The sequence below is a fragment of the Buceros rhinoceros genome, unplaced genomic scaffold, assembly GCF_000710305.1.
Source record: "Buceros rhinoceros silvestris isolate BGI_N320 unplaced genomic scaffold, ASM71030v1 scaffold7836, whole genome shotgun sequence".
Lineage (NCBI taxonomy): Eukaryota > Metazoa > Chordata > Aves > Bucerotiformes > Bucerotidae > Buceros > Buceros rhinoceros.
The window spans coordinates 37,544-56,823 of NW_010419862.1; the positions used below are offsets into that span (position 1 = coordinate 37,544).

A 19,280-nucleotide genomic window follows, 5' to 3' on the forward strand; every position below is an offset into this window, starting at 1 on the left:
CAGGTGTGGGGACAGAACTCCCCCACTCTGATGGCTGGTCTCTGTTTCCTGGTTAGACTTGGCATTTCTTATTTCTGCAGCCTATTTCTGCAGGGGGTCCCAGGCTGTATCTCACGGTGTTTTTACAGTGCATGCCCTTGCTCCTGGGAATTTTTACCCATTACTTATCACCTTGAAGGTGGAGCCTTGCTTTTTGTCCACCTTCCTCCTACCACATGGAGGATTCCCAGGAGCAAGTAAACTCTCTGGCCCTAAGAGTTTGGGAAGCAGATGCTGCTACTGTTAGCACCTGTCTGCGTGTGCAGTGGGAGAGTTGTTCAGCGGGCACAGCCAGGCTGCTCCTGCTCTGGGCTCTGAAGTGCCAGCTACAGTGTCAGAGTGCTGTGCAGCAGCATTGGGTTGTTTGCTGCTTTCTGCACCAGCCCTGCCACATCAGGAGGCATGTCTCCACCCTTGCTGTAGTCCCTTGCCTGTGCCCTGTGCCCATCAAGGAAGAAGAGCATCTGCTCCTGAGCAAGAATCCCAAACCCCCACAACTGATCAGCCGGGCCAGAAGGAATCCACTTAGACAGGCTTTCTTGGAAAAGTCAACACCTGTTGGGACTGGCATGAAAGTGTGGGATAATAATTTTCCACCTGCTCTGCCAGGCCAATGGTCAGTAAAGCCCCAGAGAGGAACATTTTGTTCTCTACCTTGCGTGCAGGGGAAGCAGGGGGCAAACAAGATTCAGTAGTAAAACCAGATTTGGCTGCCCTAAGGAAAATAAGTGACAAAAATCAGTGCTAACCTTTCACAGAAAAAAACTCACACACCTAAACCGTAGACTAATATTTGATTTCTTTCATTACTTTCGTTACCTTACTCCTGTTGTCTTTTCCCCAGAAAGACAGTACAGGTGAAATATCCATCCACTATTTGCATCTAATAATTTGTTAAAAAACTGTGTAGCACTTGTCCAGCCCTGACATTCTCAAGAAAGAGGTAGAAAATTATGCCCTGCTGAAGGAAATGAGGAAAGGGGAGGGGAGAGGTGAGGTGCAGGCAGTGATGGGGGACAGACAAGAGAATGGGATCTGCTCAGTCCTCTTAGGATCTCATCTCTGACCATTTTATTACAGAGCATTCATTCAATGGGGACTTGCTAATACGGCAAAGTCACCTGCAGTGGAGGACAGGGAGCTTAGCTAAGAAGGATATTAGTTTTCATGAGCACTGCGGATGTCCCCCAAAACCTGGCTAGGCTGCACAGTTGTGTTAGGTGTCATCATTCCATGCTGCACCAGTGTAACTACAGCAGAAAGAACTTCCCTCTCTCATCCCCTGCTGAAAATAAGGTGTTGATCTGCAGAGCAGTCATCCTTCCAGGAAGTTTAAGGTAAATACAAGGGAAGATTCTTCCCAAAGCTGCTGCTTTGGGATTTCAACAAGGCAACTTCTGTGGTTTGAGATCACTTCACGTGGATGCACAGTCCATTCCTCCCTTTTGCACTCAGGGAACTGGAAACAGCAAAATCAATGACAAAAAACCGGCTCGCTATTTGTTCTTGCACTTGAAAAGTGAAGGCTCTCTGCAAAACTTTCCTTCTCGAATGACTCCACCTTGCTGAACCAAGATTGAAGTAGTGCCCAGGTTTTTGGTGGAGACTTAGTGTTCTTCAGGGCAGGCGTAGACTAGGCATCAGACCTGCTCTCCATGATAGAAATGAACTACAGTCCCTAAAGGTCTGTCCATTCCACTTAAAAATCTGCATGCATGAGTCTCTGGAGGTTCTTCACAATGGAGGAAAGAGGAGAGATTTCTTTTTGCTACAAGCGTCCTTGCTACAAGCTCCTACATCTCACCTGGCTCATGTTTTGCTTCTAAATTTACAAGGAGCAGCACAATAGACTCTCAGTCAAGTGCAGAATATATAAACTCTGGACCCTGAGTGACTCACAGGAGGTTTTCTGGCATCAGGAGCTAACAGCTAGGAAGCTACAACATCCAAAGTGAGCGTCTGTGCAGACCCTTCTGACAGCAGAGTACCGTGAAAGCACTCAACTCTAGAGTCTGAGCTAGCAAATACTGTCAGAGAAAATATGACACTAGACAGTCTTGGCTAGGCCTCCACCAACTCTCGGTCCTGGCTCAGCATTACCATCCATGTACAACTTCCCTAGCAAGTTGCTCTGAACTGCCCTGTGCTCTGAGGCAGCTGGCAAGTAAGATCCTCTGGGACCTGCTACTTGCCTCCCTCTTCTCTTCTTCCTACTTTCCTCCTCATCAAAGACTAAAGCACATAACTAATTATACCAGTCCTCCCAACAGAAAAATGATCACGCTATTCAAGCTACAACCTCCTACAACAATTTAAGAAAAAAGAGAAAGAGAAATCTTCCTTAAGGTAGAGAGCAGGAGTGAAATTAGAAAAGGCAGAAGAATAGGGGAAGGAGGGGGAAAGGAAAGGAAAGGAAAGGAAAGGAAAGGAAAGGAAAGGAAAGGAAAGGAAAGGAAAGGAAAGGAAAGGAAAGGAAAGGAAAGGAAAGGAAAGGAAAGGAAAGGAAAGGAAAGGAAAGGAAAGGAAAGGAAAGGAAAGGAAAGGAAAGGAAAGGAAAGGAAAGGAAAGGAAAGGAAAGGAAAGGAAAGGAAAGGAAAGGAAAGGAAAGGAAAGGAAAGGAAAGGAAAGGAAAGGAAAGGAAAGGAAAGGAAAGGAAAGGAAAGGAAAGGAAAGGAAAGGAAAGGAAAGGAAAGGAAAGGAAAGGAAAGGAAAGGAAAGGAAAGGAAAGGAAAGGAAAGGAAAGGAAAGGAAAGGAAAGGAAAGGAAAGGAAAGGAAAGGAAAGGAAAGGAAAGGAAAAGGAAAGGGGAGATATCTGTACCTGCATAAGACTGATCCAAGCTTGAGAAGGCAGAGTCCAGACCTGGAGAGCTGGGCATGTCACAAAGCCCGTTTAATTCACAACTCCCCGTAAACAGAGAGAATGGCAATGAGGCAGAAGCAAAGCAGTGCCCTGCTGGAGCAGAACCAAAATTCTGAGGTGTCCAAGCTCTTTGCTATCAGCTCCACAAGCCTTTTAAAGCCTCTCTTTTGTCTCATAGGCATTGCTGCTGAAAGCCATGAGGTCACTTTGACTATTTTTGTCTTCTTAGCTTCATCACTGAGCAGTGTGATGGACATTGTCACCTGGCACTTAAGCACCATCTTTATTTCCCCTACCCTATATTCCCTGTGAGGAGAAAGTCTTCTTTTTTATTTTACAGTAAGAAAATATACTGTATACTCTCACTGCTTTAGTGGTGCAAGCTTCGGGTTAGAAAGGTGCAAGCTTCAGGTTACTGTTTCCAATGCCTCTATGTTCCACAGTTCTGTGCTAAAGAGCCCTTCAAAGACATGAGATTAATGCAGTGCTCATGTCCAGTGTGGACAGGCAGAAAAACTCACTCGGGAGGAAAGCAACTTTCCTTGTCTGAAACCCTCAGAGAGGCACACAGCTCCAGGTCAAGAAGAAAAGAGCAAGGAGAGGCTTTCTTATCCTGTGTATATCAATTTTCTTCCATGTCTGAGGAGAACCAGTCCATGATACATATTTCTGTTGTGTACCATGACTGAGGAACATTTAACAGAGGAGCATTAGGATCCTGGGTGCCTGCAGTGAAGTGGTTTAATTGAACTAATAGGGCAGAGGCTATTACCTACACCACTGAAGAGCATGGCTGTGCCCAGGGAAGGTGACGGAGTATTTGGAGGCATTTGGAGTGGTGTTTTGGCCTCAGAGGTCCAGTGCTGGAGACTGAAAGGTGTTGAAAGATAGTGAGGACTGGAGTGGATGGAGAGAAAGGGAACAGAGAGTGCTGGGATTCTACAGGTCTCCACAGCTGTAGCCTGCACAGCATCTCCTCACACTTTGGCTAGGTCTTGTCTTACTGCCTCTTTCTGTACACTAGTAACAGCTCCTGTGAGAGAATCCCAGAGCTGTGGCCAAGAGACAGGACCCTGTGATTCTCCCTCCCCGCAGTCCCAGCCTTAGCAACGCTGTAGCCCAGGACGCCAGCAGACCATCTTCAGTGGTAGTGAGTCTACAATAATGAAGCTCTGACCATGCCTCCCGAAATCCACTAGCACTCGCTGCACACCAAGAAGACAACTTCCACAGGTAGCATTGCTATGAGAGAGACCTGATGTGCCTCGTATGCTCTTAACGTTGCTCTTGCAGCAAGAGCAATGGAAGTGGTTCAATCTCTTTGATTTGATGAATATTTACACCTATAGAGATACAGACTCTTTGGGAAAACCTTGTAGAATCTGATATATGCTATATGTGACTGGAAATGAAAATAGCTCTACAGTACAGAAAAAATTAGAGAATAGATAAAAGAATAAATGGAAGGGTTATAAAACTCCTAAATTCTGTTGGTGTGGTGGATAATTTCTATAGAAAAATTTTTGTTAAGTTTCAAAGCACTTAGTTCTAGTCCCCACTAAATTCTGTTCGAATAATCCACGAGAAGGAAAATTTTCTACTAAGCAAAGCCTATAAAGATATTTTCATGAACTTATTTTAACTAAATTTCACTGAAATGAAATTAATTGTGTTACTAATTACAGTAAAGGGAAGCATAAAAAGTATAAATCTTTGTAAGATTTGGTCCTATTAAAATAAAGCATTTTAATGTATGCTTAGGAAAACTACTGAACAAGCAGGCTTACGTGGTGTCAGATACTGTTCATGTTCACTAGGAGTCAAACAATGGTAAATTTTATTATCAAAGACCAAATTCTAGAAAAGCTGTTACTGTAGAAAACAAGTGTGCTGATAATTTCAGAGATAAAAAGCCTGTTCCTCTATGATGAAATACTACTTGCCTACTATTTTTTCACATGAGATCAACTAGAATTTTGTTCTTCCAGCTATTTGTGTTAGACAAGGTCATTTTTCCACGGTTCACATTGCAAATATCTCAGTAAGTCATTAGAAACTATAAACATCTCATGCTTCTCATCACTGCTGGAGTCCTTTCAAAGTAAGATTTGGATAGGTTCTATTTGCCTTCTAAGTATTTCCCTGTTAAAATCTTCAACCTTTCGAGCTTCAGCCAATGTTTGAGTTGCAAACAGTAAAGCAGGGGAGTATATATTCCTTCTGTTAAAAGAAGTGGTAAAACTCTCTGGGCAGGAAACTTGTTTCTCATTCTTCGGTATTTGCACACTTCCATCACGTAATCTATGCATAATATACAAAAAACATGGACATGGCTTCAGCTCCAGTTTAGCATGCTACAGGCAAATGCTTCAGTCCTACACATCTGCAACACTTAAGCACTGAATACACAGTTAGGTTGAACACATAGTTAAGTACTTAACAAGCCAGTATTTCTTCTGAAATGGCTAGTGATTTTAAGAGCTCCCAGTGAGACACCACCCCACTGCAATCTCCTGGTTCTAGAAAAACAGAAATCAAGGTTCTCCGCAGGTGAGTTGACAGCCCATGGGAAAAACCATGCCCAGTCATTTTGTAGATTTTTGACCACTCTAAGCCTTCTGTGACTCCCACACTGCTACTGAAGAGCTCTGTTAGGCAGAGGGAGTGCAGAGACATGGCTGTGCATTGCTGCAATGTATTAGTCTCCTGGAATCCTGCTGGAGCCTTGAATAGCTTGTTCACTCAAAAAACCCTCCCTGAGTTGAGTAAGGGTTTGCCTTTCCTCCTGAGATGGATGGAAATGTGTCCTCAGCACAAAAGGTAGCACCCACATCGCCAGCTTTCCTGTGCTGACAGCTCACGCTCGGACCCTGGGTATTCCCTACATAGTCTTCTGCAACATGTCGGCCAAAGGAGAGCTTTCTTTAGTCAGGACAGCACCTGTTGAATGCACTAGTGAATCTGTGTTTTGCAGTTTTAGCCTGATTTCCTAAGAAAGGTTTATGCAGTCATGTTGCAAGTCTTGCAATCTTTTCCCTTTCATGCTAATAGCTTTTGAGCCCATTTGCTAATTTTAAGAGTCTGAAGTCACAAAGTTACAATGCTCCTACAAGCTTACATGCAAATAGGTGGCTGGACAGAGGAGAGAGACACCACCATAGGAAGCAGGAAGCCTGAGTGCAGTCTTAATTAGGCTCCAAAAACTGAAGAACACACACAACAGAGAGATTTCAAGCTCTAAATTTGTGTGTGAGAGACATCAGTCAGATTTGCATTTTACTAGACATGACAGAATGAGATATTAAACACACCACTAAATTAAAAGGACACCAGGATCTGTTAATTCTGCTGCTCACAAAGTTATTGATGTCCGACAGCAGGATAACACTGATTCACCTTCTGTTTGTCCTTCAGTGTTTCCAGCATTCACTCTCTAGCAATACAGACAAGCATATACTCACCACCTGGGTGGACTTGATTAATCCCGTAGCACATGCCATGTATTCTTATTATCCAATTGATTTGAGTACTTTCCTGCAACCAGTTAAGCTCCTACTACATTTAAAAATCCATCTTTTCACAAGACAACAATACACCTTCCATACCTTATGTCATCTGCTGATTAATACACAGCAATCTCTGCTGAATCCTCAGTTTACCCACTAAAAATTATGTTCTTGCTTTTTCCTGTTACTGCTTGCTAGGTACAACACACTCAAGAGAAACAAACCAAAAAAAATTCAAAGCCTCACTAGCAGGAATTTGCAGTTGAAAAAGCAGAGAGGAAGACAGTAGTGATATACCTGGGAACACTTTTGATCTCCGCAATCCAGGTAACCCACCTCCCTCCCCTGTGTCCCCCACACACCTGGGCTTCTGTGGAAAGAAAGACCAGAGAAAATCTGCAAGGTGTCCCAGCCACGTCCCTGTTCTGAACAGTAGCAGTTTTGGGGCTGTGGGGTGCCCCACAGCAGATACTGCCTGTTCTGTCTAGATGCAGCCAGAGGACAAGACCCACTGACAGAAGCGAGGAGGGTTGGGATTTTTAATAATCTGTCTTCTCACCAGTCATATAACATTGAGGTGGAGAGGACATTTGACTGACATATGTTAGTATTTAAAACTCCATGGGTGAAAATATAGAGGTAGTCCCATTAGATTCAGAAGCCCAGTGAAACACTACTACCAATTTAGCCAGTTAGCTAATCTGACATCATGAGCCATTAATAGTTATGTTTTCTGTTCTATTCTTAGCCAATTGTGCAGACACCTTACAGTAGTCCAATCTCATCCATATTTTTCTCATTGGAAAAGTCATGTGGAATCATATCAGATATCTTACAGAAGTCAACATACACTGTGTCCACCCTATTTCTTTAGCCACAAAGTCTTACCTTACTGAACAGGTCAAAGATTATCTCTTTTTCTGGTTTTTATTAGTCTGTGTTGTTTTTACTGATCACTTTGTTTTCTACAAAGTGTGCTCAAAAGAACTACTTTGTTCACCTAACTGAAGCTAAACTTCTTTTTTTCCTTATCCCCAGAGCCTGCATCTGTAAGACGGGTGCTATTCTTGGTCTCTTACCCTGAGACCCTTCCTGTTATTCCAGGGTATTCATCAAGGACTTGAGAACCATTCGGATACAATTGTCTCTAATTCCTTACATTTCACCTCTACAGAGAATATGATTCAGCCTTGTCCTTTCAGGACAGTCAGTGTATCGAGACATGCTGTACCTATTTGCCCCCATTCCTGCCCTGATTTCTTTTACGCAAAGGACTAGATTCTTGGTTAACACAAGCGGTAGGTACACTGATGACAGTGAAGCTTTACAAATTTCACAACAAACTGATCTCCCTTCCTACAATGGATTAAGTGAATGTGAAGAATGATTATTTGTCAGGTTGATAGTTTTCTCCTTCCTAGCTATAATTTTCTCCCACTTTTGTTGAGCAGTCACTCTGTTGTTTAATTGCTCTTTGTCAAAATGCTTTTTTATGCTTCACCCTTTAATACCTCTCCCTCCCCCATCACTACCACTTTGTCTCATTTCAGTGTTTTCTCTGAGCAGACTTTTCCCAAACTTGTCACCAAGATCAGTTGTCACCCATATCACTTTCAGAACTGTTTGAAACCACATTGGACAGGGAGTGGGATTCCCATTACCTGTTTGCATTATGATTTCTTTCAACTCAGCTCTCAAAATCCTGGGACCTAGAAACTATCAGCTTGGCTTAAACAGTATATGGGGTTATATATATAGTTGTTTCAGCGTGATTATTGCTCTAATCACCCTGAGAACTGAATTATTGACAAAATTTTGGCTTAATCCCATTGTTCCCCATTAGTCTTACAAATCCTAAGTCACTCCAGAAGTGCATGTGCAAGGACAGGCTAGTTAACTTAATGAATGTGGCAGCATATTTTGAAAAAACACTAGCTGGGCTCTGCAAGGACCATGGAAGTGTGAATTTGGAAGAGAACTGCTGCTAATGTTTCACCAGCAGCAGGATGACAAATGACCTCTGACCACGTCTGAGGAACTGTGACCCCTGTGCTGACAATAATAGCAGAGAGAAGTAATGTGTGAGTAACTGACTTTAAAAAAGATCCTCAAAATAGTATCTCATATAGTGGAAATATTAGGATAAAAGAGAGTATATACCTTTTCATTTCGGAGATCACGTACAGCTTTCCTCCAAACATCTTCAAAACTAGAGATCTTTTCCCTCCCAGAGAATATTATACACAGCATGATTAGTCCTGAGCTAACACATCTGGCTAAATCCATGTCTCTGTCAGGCTCTGGGGCAGCAGGATAGCAGTGAGGTACAAAGGTGAAGCAGAGCAGAGCTCTATCAGCCTTACTTCCAGTGCTGCAACCCACAGCTTCTGCACTGAAATACTGGACATGAGTGATGCCTGAGGAAATCACACGGAAAGTCTCCAGTAAGAATACCTAAGAAAGATGGCCAATTACTTGTGACAATTTCTGAGATGACTCAAGAAAGAATGAAAAATTTATACACACTAGCCAAGACAGACAACACTAGTTTATAATCTCTGCCTTCTGCCCAAACTCAGCCTAAAAACATCACCTCTGTGCTTTCAACAGAAGAACATAAACAAAAGGCATAAGCTCAAGTGCCAGTCAAGCCTAAAACTGGAGGAAGAGGCCTCCAGGTGCACAGTGTTTATCTCACTGTGATCTTTCTTAATAAATTCTTTCCAAGTTGCAGAGAATTTAAAACTGAATGTTAGTTACTAAGTGGGATATTCTTAAGCAAAGGCATGTAACTAAACTGCATACATCAGTGTATCTAAATTGACTTCCCAAGTGGAGGTGATTTCCAGTTTAATGTGTGCTGAAGTGAGAACAGACTCTCCATCTGTGATTCAAGCATGGAGGCTGTTGTCCTTATTTTCTTAGAGGTTGACTGCTCACTGAGTAGCAAGGGGCAAGGGTTATTCAGCATTGCTTCATACTGCTAGGAACAGACTTCCTGTAAGATCAATAGTTCAGGCGATTAATTTTAGTCTCCCAGTCTGAGCAGAATGCTTTTCTATTCTACTTTAAAACAGGTAGGATGAGCACATCCTAAAGGTTTACTATCCTAAACCTTTTGGTCTTCTAGACTGCAAGTGAATTGCAAAGCCAGTAAGCTAGGCTAACAATCACGTAACTGGGATCATTAGAGTCACAACTGCCAAAGCTGAATGCCAAGTAGGAACTGTGGTGCAGTAACTTCAAACTGCCATTCAGGTCCTTTATCTCGTTCACAGCTCCCGTGGCCTACACCAAATGTAATAGGCTGATAGGTGGCCTGCTGCACTCACCCTCCCTGCAGAGAAATGCGACTGCAGTCACTCTTAGAAGAGGTAATCTGCACGACCCTCCGATGAACAGGCCACTTATTTATAAGCATCCTATCTCGTCAAGTGATGCTGTGGTACATCCGCTTTAAACAAGAAGGATTTCCTTTTCTAATATGGAATGTAGTAACTTTGATGACTCTGCATAGGCAGCCAGGCCCATATAAAGCAGAGGAGGAAATTTCCCCACCCATTTTTCTCTTCCTTCCCCTACCATACATGGAGAGACTCTTGGAGCCCTAGGGACTAAAAATAGTCTAGTGGATAAGTTTAAATTGAGATATTTTGAAGCACTTCTTACACTGACACAAATTCCTACAGTGTGATAGCAAATTAGGACTAGACTGCTGTCCTGGTATGTCTGTCTTCTGCTAGCAATTGGTATTTCCAGATGTGAGAAAGCCTGCGCCCATTGTCCCTGGGAGAAGATTTAGGGTATGAAGAAGACGGGTGTGAAAATACAGTGCACCTTAGAGAGCACAAGTGGCTGAGGAGCAGCAGACCTGGCTACGGATGGATCCCAAGCCTCTGAGGGTGGGGTCAGCAGAGGAGGACACTGCAGAAGCTACAGGGAACTAAAGAACCTTGCTAGCAATTACTTGGGACAACTATAGTCTGGTTCTCCCTGCCACAAGCCCCCACTTTCTACAACCTCCTGAAACTCATTCAGATTGTTATTTGTATTTTCTTTCGTGTTATCTCTTCCTTTCCTTCTGCGCTGTCCAACAGCACAGAAATTGTCTCAGGAAGGGATGTGGCTTGGCCCTTTACAGTGATGACAACTGAGGCCCTAGAGAAACTCAGTTTCACCAGGAATTACCTCTTTAAAGAGAGCGAATTACCGTTTTAGTGGGAAGGAAACAAAGTTGTACTCTTGTTTCATCAGATTAGGCAAAATATTGGCTATTCACAAGTATGAATGTTCTCCTGTTCATTTAAAGTGGAGCAAAGTCCCTGTTTGCTGTCTGTTCTCTGGCCCCACTGAGGAAAACATCAGAGAGTGTAGCCACTGGGTAGCATTGAGGACTAAAGTCCTATTACTTGTAGTGCAAGCTCCACACATTTGGATGGTGTGTGGCTCCCCACATTGCCCCACCAGTCTGCATCAGAAATGCTCTGAGTGTTTTTTGAGCAGGCATGTCCAAGTCATGTGTCCTGTGGAGGGCTGGGGTGACGTGCGTGCTTGTCCCACATACATCATCCCTCATTTTTCCAGGTTGGAAAAAATGAGCCAATACTAATGTGCAAATAGGGCAGGAACTTTGAAAAGAGACAGGCCCAAACCTCGGTGCGAGGGCTGTTGCCTCTCTAAGATGTTCTAAGGCCTTGTGGCTTTGCTGGGGAAGGAGAGGCACATCTCAGCAGCTGACAACATGCAGGGCATTCTGAGGTGGCACCATCAGCTGCTGCCCTCTCCTCCCTATGCTTATTTTGCTCCACGCCACCCACTGCCAAATCAACTCGGGCTTTTGGTGCTTGCCACTACACTGTCGTCTGTTCCTGGAGTCAAATCCTTGTCTGGTGTAAACAAATGATCTCCATTTGCTCCTGCATTACTGGGATGCAAAGCAGGTGTTGGACAGCACTGTCACTTCTGGCAATTGCCACGTGATTTGTAGCCTCTTCACAAAGGCAGGGAAAGCAGCTCTAGTTCTCAGGAGTCGATCGAGTTGATGCAAAAAAAAAAAATGCTTGTACTGAAGAAATGTCAATCAGATGAAAATGAAGAGAAATTGAAGTAAAAGTAAAGTAAAATCAGAGCACAAAGACTGATAACCACCTTTCATGGTGAGACTAGGAAAGATGGGAGGGGAATATGGGAAGCATTTCTTAGTTTTACTGATGATCTTGAGGACAGTGTGCAGCCAGCCCATATCAGGGTTGCTAACATCAGAAATGAAGGAAAGGGGAGGGAGGCAGGAGGTCTGAATCAATTTGCCTATGATCTGGAAAGCTCAGACTTCTGGAAAGGATGCTGTGAGGACAAAGGTCTACAAAAGCTCTACAGATAGGAAATAAAGAGCAGAGCTACAGATCTTAAGTTTGAGCAAACCCAAGAGCTGGCAGGAAGTAGCAGTCATCCTGACATCCTTGCAGGGCAATAGAGCTGAGAAAAATGTCGGCTGCTACTCTCAGTGGTGTGCAAAATATTATTACATAGCTCTGTTCTTGTACAGGGATTTCAGTTACTCATCTAGAAATCTGATGTTTCTAGATATTCTCCTAAGAAATACTATACCTGCAATTCTGTGGTGCAGGGGCAGGTGGGAAAGGAAGAAAGTCTTTGTAGCTTAAAAATTACCATGAAAAGTTGAAAAGAATGAATACAAAGGACAAGAGAAATACCCCCAATATACCTCTCCAAATTGGAGAAAACATCAGAGCAGGCATGAGAAGGGAGTACATTCTAGAAAGAAAAGATGAGAAACCATCTGGCTAACAGCCCCAACAAACCAAAAAGGATTTTCTCACATTTCTATGGTGCAACAGTGGAAGCCATAATGGAGCAGGCCGTAGCAAGGCAAGGAGGGTGTGCTGAGCAGGTGCACTGCGAATATATTTCGATAGGTAGTGCTCAAAAGGCGGACATATGATTAGGTAGTGAGAGTGGTCCTTAAAAGTCTGTGGTGAATATATTGAGCCCCAGGCTCCCAGGACTGATTGTCCAAGTCACCTTACCAGTTAACTCAGATTTTAAAAACTTACTTAGCTTCTAAACCATAAGCTTGATTTTGCGTTCCTGTTTAGCAAAACCCAGGAGTCTCCGAGTCCCAGAGTAGGCTATTGTTCTGTGACCATTGCTAAGGAAAGGCAGAGAAACAGCTTTAAACTCTGCTGACTCTGCGAGAGGCAGGGGCAGCTGTAGGAGCTGAACCAATGTGAGCCCAAACATATTTACCAAGGCTACATCCTTCTGGCAAGAGATGCTGTACCATGGGCCTCCCATGCCAATAGCTTCTCTGCAGGCAGCCTCCTCATGGAGCCAATGCAGCTCAGCATTCCCACATCCTCCTGTGTTTATTCCAGTTATAGGTGCTCCTTATCTCTGTTCACCACATAATGAACATCTTTCAACCCCTCCCTTCCTTCCTTCACAGAGTTATTGGCTGCTGGTAGTGACTTTTGTTTTAATGGCTGCTGTGCTCCAGCATGATCAGGACATAGAGTTTTGCCTTCACTTTTAATGCCAAGATTCCTAACCCAAGAAAAGGCCAAGCTGGCCGTGTGCCATCCATGGCAGAGTAACTCTTACATAAGGACTCCCATGGCCAAACAAACCAGGAGAGGGGTGAGTGTGGAGAGGTAATAGAAGAATAAAATTTTATCTCAGACTGCAGTACTTCTGGGAACCCTACTCCTAGCTGGCCATAGAGTTGCATCACCTTTTGCCATGGGATATTATTTTGCTATCAGAAATGCTCTGCATTAAATACATGGCTTTCCTGTGAGCCTTCTGTACTGACGCTGTCCGTGAAAATAAGTCTTGATGTAAGGCAATTGCTCATCCACTGCTGGGACTATCAGGTGTCAGGGAGCAGCTGAAAATGCCTTTCTCAACATTCATCTCATGTTTGCACATTATTCAAAGGGAGAAAAAATAGCTTCATCCTCGGGGAGGATTGCTACTTTCTTTGCTGTCCTAAGGAAAAGTGAATGCTTAAGACTAGGAAGAAATAGTACAAGGCACCAGGTCAGTTGTCTTGCCTAGCAGGGCCAGGTATAAGGGATCCAACCGAGTCTGTCCTCTCAACACAGGGCAGAGCAGTAAGACAGTGCCCTGCCTGATGGAAGCAGCCTAAATTTGAAAGTTACCTCTATAGGATCCCTTAGGCAAAACAGATAAAGGAATGTTTAACCTAAGGAAAAGAGAAAAGAGAGGCTTAACAGTTGCCTTGCAATATTATCTGTCCTGGGAAAAAATGTATAGCATTTGGAGCAGAGAATCAGAAGTCCGATTCTGTATGCTTTATTTCTGATTGAGTCTAGCAACTTTCCAGTGTTTCCATTTCCCATTCTGTTCCCCAGTTAAGTAACTTTTTAAAAACCCGTTTTATTTTTCTCTCAGAGAAGTGTAAATAAGTCAATCATACTGCACACAGAGGTCCTCACATGAAAACAAGTTTTGATTACCTTGGTTTTAGTACTATTGGATAGATCACAACTGCGAAATTAGGTAACATCTTGTCCTGCCTTCATGTTTGCGTTTGAAATGCTACACGTGTAGCAGAAAGCAGGAAAGATATTCACAACTGAGGTCACTTCAGGTCCATTACCCACATACTACACTACATTTTTCAGTACTTTATTCCACCTGAAAAGGTCTTGAATAGTAGGGATCCCCCTACAAGGAGCTGTTCCAACAGCTGATTGGCAGCCCTTCACTGCCAATACCTAAAAACAATAAATTCTACCAGGGCTCACCAGCTGCTGCCAGTCACAGACACTCCTGCTGGAGTGAGTGCCTGCAAGGAAAACATCTTCTGAAAGTCAGTGTACTAACAACACTCTTTTAGGGATATGCTGACTGAAAATTACCTTTACTTGGTCCTTCATCATGTGTAATACTACATGCCTCTGTGCCCATGGAGAGCTGAGCTGAACAGGGGACTCCTTGGGAGCCCCTCAGAATGAGGGCCCTGTACTTGGCCACACAGATAGCTAAGGAGCAAACTCAGCTGCTGTAAGATCTCTGAAAGGCCAGGCCTGCGAAACTGAACACCCACTCCTTTTCTGACACCATCATTTCCCCTGAGTCTTCTTCAGCCCAAAGTGTTGAAAAAAACGATGTTGAAGAAAACAATGACAAATTCTTTACTGTGAGGATGGTGAGACACTGGAACAGGTTGCCCAGAGAAGTTATGGATGCCCCCTCCCTGGAAGGCCAGGTTGGATGTGGCTTGGAGTAACCTGCTCTAGTGGAAGGTGTCCCTGCTCATGGTAGGGGGTTGGGACTAGATGATCCTTAAGGTCCTTTCCAACCCGAACCATTCCATGATTCTATGACCTCCACTCTTTCTCTCATCTATTCCTTGGGACATCTTGGATGAGGCAGACCCCAGTGACAATGCTGCAATAGGAAGCCCCATTCCCTGCAGGTCTGACTTGACTCTGCTTCTTCCCAAGCCAGAGATGCTAACCCACTTGATATTTGCAGGAATTAGGTTTTTGGAAGGAGAATCTGCATAGGAAGATAGCATGCGTGAGCTGCAGGGTGCAGAGGACTTACTGGCCTGCTTGGCTTTCTCCATGTATGAGGTGGTTAGGTCTTCATCAACTGGGTGCTCCACTGGCCCCACCATAGGGATGAGATGGCGTTCTGCTCGGATAGCCTTGGTGGCATGGGGCAGGAGCATCGCCTCTGGAGAAGGTTCCCGTCCCTCTGTTGATGGTGGCCGCAACTGTCCCTCACTCTCTGAGAATGGAGTGTCTGTGCGGCTGCCAGGCAGGCAGACAATCTCCCTCTTGGCCACCCCACCAGAGCTGGCCACCTCGGCTCCCTCCTGAACAGCAGCCTCCGGCATGCTCTCATAGCCGCTCTGTTCGGACAGGGACACCTCATCCTGAGGCGCATCTCCCTTGCTGTTGGTGCTGTCGGGCGGGGAGCGTGGGCTCTTCTTGCGAGCCCGGCGGTGCTTCTCCTGGCCCACGTTGTCAGCATCACTGTCAGTCTCGCCATAGTAGGCCTCACTGTCTGGTGGGGAGGTGAGGTTCTCCAGATGCCTCTGTGACCTCCGTGGCTGCGAGGGCTGTGCGGAGGCTGGGGCTCCTGCCAGTTCAGGGCTGAGTAGCTGTGCTTGGGGGCTGACCGGGGATGGTGGAGAGAGCACTCGCCCTGGAGAAGGGGAACGCTGGAGCCGTGGGCCAGTCTGGTCCCCACCAACTATCCTGTGGGGAGAAGGAAAAGTGTTGAGTGAGGTCTGATTGGTGGGGCTGAACTGGAAGGAAACCTCCACACGTGAGAGAGGGGTAAGGACTGAGCTGATATTTCAGATGTTTTTCAGGTGATACAGCCACCTGAAGTGCAGACACCGAGGGCAGACTCATCTCTGATGTCAGCTACTCTCATCCTGATTTTCTACTTCATGACTCTTTGAAAAACAGATGTTAAACACTTGAAAATCAGAATGCCCTGAGAGCATAAAAATCTACCAGCCAGCTTAATCAGCTCCTCAGGCATTTCTCCTTGAGAGGAGAATTCCTGCATAGCAAACATTCCCCAGGAGAGTGGGACACACTTCTACAGCCTACCACCTGCCTGCTGTGGGGAGGGGGTGGCTGGTGCCTCAGCCACCACACTGCACTCCAGCTGCTCTTGCAGCTGGGACTGTGCCATAAAGCTGTGTCAGCTCTGCAGATCCTGGCATCCCCAAGCTGCTTTACTTCAGAATGGGCTCCAACAAGCCAGTTCTGTTTGCCCTGACCTCTACATGGGAGTAAATAGCCAATAGGTAAGAGAAAAAGGACGAAGTGGTTTTTGGGGGGTAGGAATATCTTATTCTGTGGTAGGAGTCCACCCTGATGTGTGATATTGCTCTCTGTGGAACTGCTTCACAAGTTAGCTACCAGTGCCTGCGTTTTGATGGCTGTACTGGAGTCACGCCAGCCAGCCCAAGCCATGGTGGCATTCGCCTTTGGATTAGACATAGCAGCTTCTAGCCTGTAAGTCAGCTGGAAGGATGACTAAAGCAGGGGCAGGACAGACTGGAGCAGTCAGACCCACTGCTGACTGCCAGAGGGAGGGAGAACTGGCTACGCTGATGGGAAAAGAGCTAGCACTGCCCTCCCTCTCCTCAAGAGTGAGTCTGGATTTCAGTGGCAGTTTGGCTACAGACCACACAGATGGGGCAGGGAACTTCTTCCTTCCCTTGCCAGAGTCACCAGGGTTGTCAGAGCTACAAAGGAGCCCTAAGGATTTGCCTGCTGAGCATTCATACTGGGAAGCCAGGCAGACAGCATTGGAATGGCAGTACAGCTGTGGAGTTCATGACTTGGGTCCTAATTCTAAGCTGTGACAAATTTATATTCATGCCAAATGCAAACCTTCATGGAAGCTAAGGGTGGAACAACTTCTCTGATGGTTTATTTTTTTAATAGTATTTGCTATTACGAACTCTCATTGGGGAGCAAACTCAAAGCTCCCCAAGCAAAGCAGAGCAGAGCAGACCTTCCTCTTCTTTAAATACTCTGCCAGATAACTGATAAGCATTAATGCTTGTAAGCCAGTTTCTCTTGTTCTTCACCTTCAGGTCACGATCTCTCTCCCTCCCTCTCCTTCTCTCTTCACACACATCCCACACTGACAGAAATAGTCACATGACCTCGCATACACCAGTCTCCAGCTACCTCTCCTTTTTGAAAAGGACTGATTGGTATCTTCTCTGGAAACACAGATATGAAGTGGGAATAGAGATATGACCAGAAAGCAATATTTGATGAGTTCTCCACTACCCCAAGATGAGCCAGCTGGTTATGTTATTTCCAAACCATCCAACGTTGGCTCCCAGAGGGCTGCAAGAAGCCTGCCTTTGTCACTTGGCTAATTCACAGCGTGCTGATTTTGGCCCACTGGAATTTGCCCAGGCACCTGTTGGCTGGAGATAGGCTCCGATGGGGTGAGATAAGGCCTTGGCAAGGGACCAGGATCTATTCTGGACACCTTGTGCAGGACTCACTCATCCCACTTAATCACAGCTAGGGTATAGGGAAAAACACATCAGAAGGCACCGGCACTTTCCCTGAAGCCAAGACAAAGATTCTAAAAGCCCAGGCTTTCCTCCTCTGTGCACTGCTTACCTCTGCCTCTGCTTTACAGATGCCAGCAACCAGTGTGGCTCTCCCTCCCCACTGCTCACGGTGCTCTGTCATTTCAGGGCTGTAGAAAATCGCATCTCCCAGGGTGACTTTGGTTTTGGCAGTAGTGTGGACTAGCTGGGATCTCACACAGCTTTGCTGCCTTTGTCTTCACATGATTCATTTACAGCTTGGGCCTCATCCAGCCTGCACTGAGGCACCGGGTTAGCTCAGCACAGGTAGAACAAGGGGTGTTACTGAGACACTTTTGTGCTTAAATTTGAGCCTCCAGTATTCTGCTGGACTAGAGACTGCCAGAGGTACTTCTTCCTCTGGAACGGGACTTGGCTACAGACCTCTTTTATTCAATTATCCAATATGTAGTCAAATCCATTTCTACAGGATAATTATCTACCCAGAATGAACTGAAGCCTCTGTTAATTGCTTAGATAAACTGCCCTATGACATCTCTTTGCTTGGAGCCTAAATTGCTCATTCTTTGCCTCATAGCCCTCACACTGCAAGAATTTCCCTCCCGCCTGAGAGGCAGGGGCAGGGAGGTCTGGGTCAGTTTGGCCCCAGGGCCGGGCACTCTAGAGAGCAGCACAGACAGTGCAAAACTTTTGGTTGGCCACATGTTAGCCATGGGGAAGTCCTCTTAGTACACCTTGTGCTATGGAGTAACCAAAGGATTCCTGCCTACCTTCTTTCTGCTAGGTGTGGACAGCAGCTGGATAAAGCTGCCCTGCTGCCTGCACTGTCACAGCACTGGTGCTTGAGAGCAGGTTACCTTTTCACGCGGATGTCGAGCGTGCCGTTGGAGGAATCGATGATCTGCATGGCAGTAGCATGGGAGAGGCCAGCACATGACTTCCCATTGATGGATACTAGTACATCGTTTTCCCACAGGCCTCCACGACATGCTTTGCTTCTCTTTCGGATCTGGAAAAGCAGAAGAGAGAGGATAGGTGTGGCAACTCGTTGTGATTCTTGGCACTTGACCTCTGCCGTCAAGGTCCATTTAGACACTTATTCTAATATAGAAGATGCAAAATGGCACTTTATTATGTACTGAACAGAATTATATAGTGTTCCACTAAGCCTCGCCCATCGTGGGTGGTTACTGCATTCCTGTAACGTAAGCACGTAAGCACGTAATCTTCCGACCGCCCACACTGCCACCCAGTGTACCACAACAGTGTACCGCAACAGATAGGGATGAAGGGAAGAAGAGCAGCTATTTAGTTCAGTTGCTTGTCTCCTGCTGGTGCTTCTATTGCTCTGTCCCTGACAGAATAAAATATCACCTAAGACTACTGTGCTGTGAGGGTGGAAGAGTAGTCCTGGGTCACCCTGGCTGTGCCTTTCAGTCTCTGTACTCCTGTTATTTCCAAGAGTCACTCTGATGAGCATTGGTCTGACCTGATCACCAACCCAACCCAAGTCCTTCAGTGCAGATCAAAGACTCAAGAACATCTACATGCTCTTCTCCTTTCATTCCCTAGTTGATTAGGGAGCCTGTGTTTCAGAGAGGGAATGGGAACTCCTTCCAGACTATACATGGCTGTGTGTCCTTCTGTACACCCCTGCTGTGCTTCCTTGGTATGATCCCTGACACTCACTCATGCAGAGCCCCTGGAGGTACCATCCTCAGGGAAGCTGACATTAGGAAGAAACTGTGGCTCCAAGGCACTTCCTGCTGTCAAGCCTTCCTG

The 19,280-nt window shown here is 45.4% G+C and overlaps 1 protein-coding gene across 1 annotated transcript in view; it reads right to left on the reverse strand.

The window, feature by feature from the left end:
- The window catches only part of SYNPO2L (synaptopodin 2-like), a 35,286-nt gene that overhangs the window by 2,626 nt on the left and 13,380 nt on the right, over positions 1-19,280 (reverse strand). Inside the window, exons 2-3 of the mRNA XM_010139106.1 lie at positions 18,356-18,507; positions 15,002-15,660 (exon numbers count right to left, since the gene is read on the reverse strand). Coding sequence (XP_010137408.1) covers positions 15,002-15,660; positions 18,356-18,507 — 811 coding nt within the window. The remainder of the gene's footprint in view (positions 1-15,001; positions 15,661-18,355; positions 18,508-19,280) is intronic.